Source organism: Nanorana parkeri, unplaced genomic scaffold, assembly GCF_000935625.1.
Source record: "Nanorana parkeri isolate BGI_ZX_2015 unplaced genomic scaffold, ASM93562v1 scaffold134, whole genome shotgun sequence".
NCBI lineage: Eukaryota > Metazoa > Chordata > Amphibia > Anura > Dicroglossidae > Nanorana > Nanorana parkeri.
In genome coordinates this window covers 1,455,707-1,464,544 of record NW_017306402.1, presented here as the reverse complement: position 1 = coordinate 1,464,544, position 8,838 = coordinate 1,455,707, and the positions used below count along the sequence as shown (strand labels likewise).

Genomic DNA, 8,838 nt, shown 5'->3' with positions numbered 1-8,838 from the left:
CTATATATATAATACTGAACTGTAAAAATATGTAAAGCAGACAGCAGAGCATGCAAAGACAAAACAATTGTAGCATTTGACAGTTCTTATACCAATACTGGTGACGCTGCATTTCAGGAAACCCCAGGAACAGATGGCAAAATAAGAGTCCCTTTATATTAGGAGACATTACATTCCTCTTCTGCACAGGATGTGTTTGGAACAAACTGGAAATAAACGCATGTGAAATATGTTTTTTATCCCCCTTGAGGCAGATTTTTCTTGTGCATACTAAACTTCCTGCAGAGAATCATGCTACACAGAACCTGTGTTTAGGTGCAATATAAATGGGATGGGGAAAATGAACAGCACACATACACTTTGAATTCCAAAGCTGGTCATACATATTATAATCTAATTATACAATTTAAATTTATCAACAACTAGTTGCTGGCAGATCTAGAAAAGAATGCAAGATTGAAATGAACATGTAAGGCCAGTTTAAGGTACTCGGCCTTTACAGGCAAACACCAACTGTAAGTCATATGGACAAATTATGGACCTACAAGTCGTTTCTCCGGCAGTATTCTTGAATTATACACAGCTGAAGAAGAAGAAATCACACGATCTGATGAACACCTAGAACTGTATATATTCACTGGCATGAGTTTCATTGTGGCTGCCTACAAATGGTATCTAAATATGAACAGTGAATATGGTTTTCTAAAGCAATTGACAGTGCTTATATCTGTATTTATAGATGGTTCAAAAGTTGTCCACCTGCAGTAAATGTTATATGAGTGACCTGTTTCTGAAAAAAGTTATTTTGATATTAAAGCCCTAAAGAAAAAAAAAAAACTTGTATTAACCCTTGCAGTGGGGTTATCACACTGCTTGTTTTTGTCTAGGTGCTACAACTAAAATATTACACTTACCCCATCCTCACAGCCAGCCGGCTATTAGACCAGTCCTTCAGCCTCGGCCCCCCTCCACTAGAGTGGCCTAAGGGTCTTTGAGTCATCATGTCCCATACACTGTGTATTAGACATGTGGACACTGAGGGCCATTCCATTTCTGTAACATATGCTTTGACCACAGGAATGAAATATTGCCATTATACAGAATGCGTTACCCATATGTTTGTGACTACTATATTTAATATGCGTTGATCCATGCTCTCTGTATACTTTAAGCAGCAGGTGTCAACCGCACAGATTGAGGCATATACCTCTGCCCAAGAACACTCCACAGGGCCTTGCAATCCAGCTTCCCAGATGATCAATAGTAAATACAAGGTTCTTTAATTGTCTTTTTTTTTCTTCTTAATAAAATCAATGGTTTTTCCTCTTGTAGCCTTAGGAAAAGAACAGTCGAGGGAGTATGTAATGATGTAAGAACTCCATCTGCAGGGGAAATGGGGCACTGCATTGCTAGGAAAACCAGAGCAGAGGCGTATTTCAATCAATTATTGTCCCGACGCATCAAGCTCTGAACAAAAAATTCAATGAAATAAAACCATGCATCCCATTTTAATGTTTCCCTTTGTCATATAGGTTGATGTAGTTACAGCCATTATAAACAATACCAAAAAATAAAGCTGCTTCTAATGAAACACAACTGACTAGTAGCTGCATTCTTTCCACAATGGAATATACAGCAATAGCCCATCCCGCGCGGATTCTGCGGCTGGCTGCCCCCAAATTCAATATGAAATTACAGACACTCTGAAATCAGTATGTTTAAAATGTGTAAGAAAATATCTGATGGTCATTGGCTGGGCTGAGAGACTACGGAATCCAATTCTGTTCTCTGAAAACATAAACCTGAAGAGCATATGTACTCATCTAGAGAATATATTGAAAACAATCATTTAAGGAAAGGGTGTATATTTACAAAACAGTCCCTTATGACGTACCCTGCAAATTAGACCCTCTCTGGGCACAGGGGGGCTTTGTGCTGGATCTACAGGAGTGGTGGAAACAAATTCAGGTATAGCTATTCCTTGATAGGCAGTCTGATGTAAGAGTTGTTTTGTGCAAATCTGATTAAAAAAGTTTTACTAGCTGTGTGGCCCCATAATACAAACCAGTACAAGTGTGATCACATACGATGCACCACGTGACGGGACCACAACACGTTTCTCACACTTGACAAAGACTGTGCTCAGACACTGCATATTGCAATTTTCTTGTCACAAAGAAAGAAACTAGAGGAGCATGGCTTTCAAGGGCAATTTCAGTATTTTCCATTCATCTTTGAAGTTTAAATGGATGAAAGGTATGGGTGGCCATAAACAAGCAGATATCTCACCAAACGATGGATAGTAGGATTACCTACCCTCTCCTCAAGCCAGACATTGGAGAAATGCACGCACCCGATGCTCAGAGTGACATATCAGGCCAACTTGCAGGGAGTTTTTCAATATTCAAAGCCCCAGACCGCTACTGGATACATTCTCCTCATTCAGTAGAACAGAAACAGTCAAATTATCACAAGCAATGACTGCAATATGGAGCCCACCATGCCCTTTGCTTTACATTGAGAACCGGTCTGGACTTGCCACTATTTTAGCTTTAAGACCTGTGTCACTGGGCTATCAAGTGCATTTCGCTTGTATTCAGTCTCATTTCAGATGCTTCTCACATTATTTAGAGTTCATTGAGAGGTGCATTTGACCTGCAGTTGACCTCCCGAACTGCATTTGACTATGCTGCATCCACCTGCTTGATTATAAGAGGAAAGATGTTCCAATTCAAACAAAAGCCTGTCAACACAGATCCTCATTTAGTCTGTGTCTGCTTCTTCAGCTTGAGCGTTAGGGCTTAAAGGTCATCTGAAGTGTTATAGCTGCTGCCCTGTTAACTCCCTAAGCTCATAGTGGGTCCAAAAATCTGAATGTGCAGTGTGTAAGGTCAGAATGTTAACTGGACAGCAATTTTTAGACTCTCTCCCCCACTCCAACCTCCACCAACTGAAGCTGAAGTGAAGAGGAGTCAGGCACAAAGTTAATACGGGTGAATAAGGGGGGCCTACATTTTACCCATGCTAAGCAAAGTATCAGGTTTGTTGCATAGGAGGCACCATAAGGAGGCAGTACTTGCACTGCCCCTGGGCTCCCACACCACCCCAATCCACAACCAAAGTCGTGAGATATACTCAGTACTTCCAAGTGTGGGAAAACTCAAACATTCCCCGTGACCTTCCATAATGCTGCACTCTTTGCCCGAGTGGCCAATTGCCAGGCCCAAGCAATGTCATGCGGGGCAGTGCAAAAATTCTGCTACTGCTAGGGAGATTGACTCAACTTCACCCTGAAGCTATTGCAAGTTTCTATGGTTTGCCTTCCTTATCAGCAATCTTCCTTAATGATATGAATTGCACATAGATCTTCAGATATAAGAGCTTCTTTATGTAGTTAAAATCATAGAAACTGCATGTTTATGTGTGTAGCTGATGCACATTAATCCTGCAGTTTGTAGGATTTAAACAAAATGAAGAACCTCTTATATCTGGAGATCTGTGTGCAATTTGTATCATTCTGGAAAGCTGTCACGTGGGGGTGCAGAAGCCTGCAATGCCCTTGATTTTAAGAAAATCAAAACTTCTACAGTAACTTTCAGGTGGTCTGTGGCGAGACCGAAGCAGCCGGAGCGTGCCATTATGTAGCAAACCTGTTACTTTATCTAGTATTTAACACTAAATGCATAATGTGGCTCTTTTAGCAATGCAACCGAAGCTGCACTCCAAAAGTGATGGAAATGCCAGAAGCAAAGAGTTTTTCTGGCATTTCATAGACAGCTTCACACAAGTAAATGGAATTGAATTCCTGGCAGTTACAAATGCATTGAACGCTGCAGTTTAGAACAATAACATCTAAAAAAGCGTTACAAAAATTTAATAATTTCAGCTTTGATTGCACAGGCAGTCACCCATTTATCTGTAGAAAACCAAAAATATATACAAAGACTCACTTCAGAAATTCATATATTTTACTTACAAATATCTGTACGCTCAAAAATTTAACATAAACTTTAGGGGCACTTATTGTCCTGCACTTTATGTGCATGTATATATATTTATATATATTTATATTTATACATTTTTATTAAATAACATTTTACAAACTTTATAGAAGTTTTTTTTTTTGTACAGCAAATCCATTGCCCTAGGAAATTGCTGGTGGGGAAGAATATGGAAAAAAAAAGTTTTGTTGCATGTTAAGTCTTAGGAGGTGTGCAAGCAGAGGAAGGAAAAACTCAGAGGTTGAGGTATTTAGCCACGCACACAAAAGATTGTAGCAACAGCGTTAAAAATCCAAATAGCTCAGAAAAATCCCCAAAAATGTGAAAACAAAAGAAATGAATACTAATAATCCATCGGGGGCTGGAAGGGTTATATAGAAAGTAGTCCATTCTGTAGCAGCTGCTGAGATTCGCATCAGAAGCTGCGAGAAGACGTCCAAGGTGACTGTGTGCACTAGGGAACGAGACTAGTTTGTTTGTTCATCCGTAGGCGATGTGAAAAGGAGGTGGTGTAGGAAAAAAGTGGTGTATGGAAGGCCGACTTTTTTTTCCCCCAAGATCATGCAAAGTATTGCTGTAGTGCGGTTTTTGCCCTAGAGAAAGCACAAAGGAGATCAATTTTCTATGAATGAACACAACATTTTTTTAACAAACATTTATATACATTTAGAACCATTTGTTTTGTTATGTCTGGATATTATCTTTACTTGTGAATAAGCTTTTATCATAGGAGCAAGGATTTGGGATAATCAACACTTTTACATGGCAGGTCTGTGTAACCTGCAGGGAACGAAACAGTTAGACACCCCGGTCTAAGGCTGGGTTCACACCTGGGCGTACGGAATATGCGCGTTTTTTACCGCAATGTGCGGTAAAAGAAACGCGCGACAAACACGCATTTACGAGGGCTATCCGGCTGTATCCTAATGGATACGCGCGGAAAATACGCCCCAAAGAAGCTCCTGTACTTCTTTGGGTGTAGGGCGTTCTACGCCCAGGTGGGAACCATGCCCATAGGCAAATTGGTTTTCGCATGCTGAGCATTTTACAGCGCGTCAATCAGCGCTGTAAAACGCCCAGGTGTGAACCAGGCCTTATAACGCAAGGAGCTGCACAACGGCCACGACACACCAACAACCCCCCCGCCCTAACCAATCAGTCTTCTGCCATGTAAAAATGGCATTTACTCATATATCTAAGATTTGCAACACTTTTTAATCTGTTAAATGTGAACCTTTACTTTCTTAAAGTCAATTTCCACCTCTGCAGAGGTATTTCTAAAAAACATATGACAGTAATGAACACCGAGTGTACATAAAGCAGGCATATGCAGTTGCTGTATATGAAAACAGAAGCTTACATTATTTGTTAGCTTTCCTCTTCATATCCACATGCAAATGTCTGCCTCTGTGCTGTGCGAGCAATGTGAACCCCCCTCCCTTCCCTGGACAGTGCATTGTGTGTAAAGGCATAGCTAGTGTTTACTGATCATGTTACAATGGGTGACAGGGAGGGGGTGCAGCTGTTTACAGCCTAATTACTATCCAACCCTGGTGTCTGACTGAACTTCCTGTGGAGAAAATTTAGAATTTTTAGGCTTCAGGCCTAATAAAACTTTCATAAAAAAATTAAGAAAGCCTGCAATGTGAGTCATGAAAATGTGCACACATGTATATTATCACTGCACCTCTACATTACCGCAATAAATGCTAATCACTTACAAATGTGGAAATGGACTTTAAAGCATTTGTAGTAGCACAGATGTGTGCCCAGTGTCTTTAGAGACGCTACTATACCTAGGGATCTTTTGTCAAGTAATGCGAGGGTTGGCCTGCCTCTTCACCTCTCGCAAATCCCTATTGTTTGTACAAGTAAGCTTCGGTGTTCAAGAGGGTTTGGGTATTTGCGTATTAGCAGATTTGGGTTTAGGGGTACCCGTGGTACTGAATGTACTGGGCAACGATATTTGAAGGCAGATACATACATTGAGGGGAATTTATTAAACTTGGAGCAGACAGAATCTGAAGCAGTTATCCATGACAAACCATTAGCTTCTACCTTTCATTTTCATCAACTTAAGCTTAACTGAACAAACTAAAAAAAGAGAATCTGATTGGTTACTATGTGCAAGTGCTCCAGATTCTGTCTGCTCCAGTTCTCAAATTCCCCCAATGTATTTAGGCTGCAGTTTTACATTGTTTTAGAAAATAAATGCTTCACTTTAACTCTGCTTTCCCTTAATCAAATGCAATGAATGCTGTGTGTGGGACTGACACTGATTTTCCAGGGGCTCCGGTATATATACATCCAATGAATGTGTCAACATATTATATAAAAGCCAACTGCGCTCTTACTTGTCACAGAGATTTGGATCTGTCGATTGACTCAGTTTGTGCAGAATGTCAACAATCCCAATTTCTCGCAGCTTATCCTGACGCTCTTGTGAACCTGTGGAGGGAAGGCACTACATTGGCAAATTTGGAAGGAAGCGCGTAAGCGGTTATAGAATATTTTTCTAATCCTCTGACTTCCCCTATAGATATCAGAGACATTATATATATATATACACACATATATATATATATATAAATAATACTAGCTGCAATGAAAACAAGGGAGGGAAAAATGGCTTAACAGTAATAGCACATAAAATATTGAAACTGAAATTGCGTAAATATTCACTTTCATTATCCAATCATGTAATCAGTAAATTCCAGTTTACTTATTTCATCTGCACATGACCGGCCACCAGAAGTGAATATTCATACAATTTATTGTGTGATATACTCAATTCCCTTAGTACATCAGCCCAGCTCTGTCTGTAATCTTAGCATGAACAGTCTCTGGTCATGCAGGCACATACAAATCTGATCCTTAGAATAATAATAAGCTCCATCTAAAAACAGATCTACTTTTCTTTAATAGGGTGATATTCAGTTGCCCATTTGAGGTGTAAAGGTTAGGGTTTCCCCACCAGGGCCACTAAGAGTGACCTGAATGGACTGACCTATTTAGTTTGACACTAGATGGTGACTGGGTCCAGCATGGACAATCCACTAATGTAAAGGTGGCCATACACTGTACAACCATCGCAAGACCTTAGTTTTGCGATGGTTGTAAAGTGATTAAAAAAACGTATGATCTGCCCATCTTGGACAGGCAGATCGTACTCTCGATCATCGCAAGCCTGCCCCCCTGAGGGGCGGGCTTCCGATGACTGCAATGCTGAACGGGAAGTGTGCGCGTGCGCACACCGGCCCGTTCGGCATTTGTCTCCCGAGCACCGTTCAAACCAGCCGAAAATCGTACGATTTTCTAGCGTGCTCCTTAGACAAAAGACGTGCGACCGTAAAGTAGAAACGGTCGCACATCTTCGTTCACACTGCTCGATTCTCGTACGATCGCGGGATTTCCCGCGATTCTTGTACGAGAATCGAGCAGTGTATGGGCACCTTTACAAACATGCAGACTTGCAGCAATCCTGAAAGACTGGCAACCAAAATTAATCAGCTGGGGGTGTCAGCACAGTTTGCCTGATCAGGCAATGAACTGGCATTTTAAGAGGGCAGTGATCTCTTACCTTCCTCTTCATTCCACGTCAGATTTGCTATGCAGAACATTGCAGCCAGCTGGAGTTTCAGGTTGGAATGACCCTGTGATACAAAAGGCAGAATACAATGGCATCAGTTGTGTGTTCAGATTTCATTCATTGGCCATAACATTGACAGCATAGCAGTGACAAATGAACAGGTACCTAAAATGTAAAACCTTAGTGATAAACAATAGATTGTGCTTATATTGCACACTGCACATATACAGTATGAAGCACTAATGGAATATCCATATACATATATGAAGACTGCAAGCCAGAGAAAGGAACCAGAAGTTCACAGGAAAGCAGGTCCTGCTAAAGTGGACCAGAAGACAGTAAAAACACAGGAGGGAAAAAAAAATCCTGACTAAGGATACCCAAATCAATGGTTTTCATTAGTGTTCCATTACAAAGGAAGGCTGCCATAAGAGACATAGGGGGGCTCCCACTGCTGCTCTTCTGAACAATGCTAGTTTTTACTGAATATTGTGTTGACACTCTGGTTAAATACTTTTCTAAGTTACAGACCTGGAGCAAGCAAAGATCAGCAGTTCTGAATTCACTTGCTGCATACTTGTTTTAAGTCAGTGCCTCAAAGTATTGAACCTGGGAACAAGCAGGCATTTTAACAAGGAGGCTAGCACTAGCAGTCCATGTGACTGTCATTAAGCTGAATCTGTGTAAAAACCCCCCATCAAACTCTAAAGCTAACCATATGTTTAAAAGGGCATTACCTGAGGTTACCTTAAGGGCTAATTCACACCAGCCCCAGGGCGTTCCGGCCCGACTGGTGCCGGAACGCACTGGATCGCATTCTGGCCAGCTCACGCATGGCACATAAGTGTTTTGGTCCAGTCAGAAAAAATGCTGCATGCACTATTTTTTCTGACTGCACCGGACTAATGTGCCTGCGTTCCGGGTGCGGGCGATCGCACTGTGGGCGGGGGGCATGGCTGCGGTGCCATTGACTTCAATACAACCCCACACCCCCCTCCCGCAGGGAGGCGGCCGGCTTACATTCCAGTGCGTTCTAGACCCCGGAGTCCTGTCCTCCTGCGGTGCTCGTGTGGCCGATGTTGCACATGGAAAGGGGCGGGACACCTCTCCCTAGCAGTGGCGTCTGCCGCATTCAGCGGACAGCACGAGCACCGCGGGTGCATAGCCAGCTCCTTTTGCGCCCGAGGCAAGAAAGGAAACAGTGTCGCCGCTCCCCCCCTAACAGGCGTGTGATGTCACCTACTGCCC

The 8,838-nt window shown here is 41.9% G+C and overlaps 1 protein-coding gene across 1 annotated transcript in view; it reads right to left on the bottom strand.

The window, feature by feature from the left end:
- Positions 1-4,114: 4,114 nt before the first annotated feature.
- ARMC8 (armadillo repeat containing 8) overlaps positions 4,115-8,838 on the bottom strand; it is a 111,631-nt gene continuing 106,907 nt past the window's right edge. The window contains exons 20-22 of the mRNA XM_018553911.1: positions 7,582-7,654; positions 6,356-6,449; positions 4,115-4,594 (exon numbers count right to left, since the gene is read on the bottom strand). Of these exons, the coding sequence (XP_018409413.1) occupies positions 4,561-4,594; positions 6,356-6,449; positions 7,582-7,654 (201 nt within the window). The 3' untranslated portion in view covers positions 4,115-4,560. The remainder of the gene's footprint in view (positions 4,595-6,355; positions 6,450-7,581; positions 7,655-8,838) is intronic.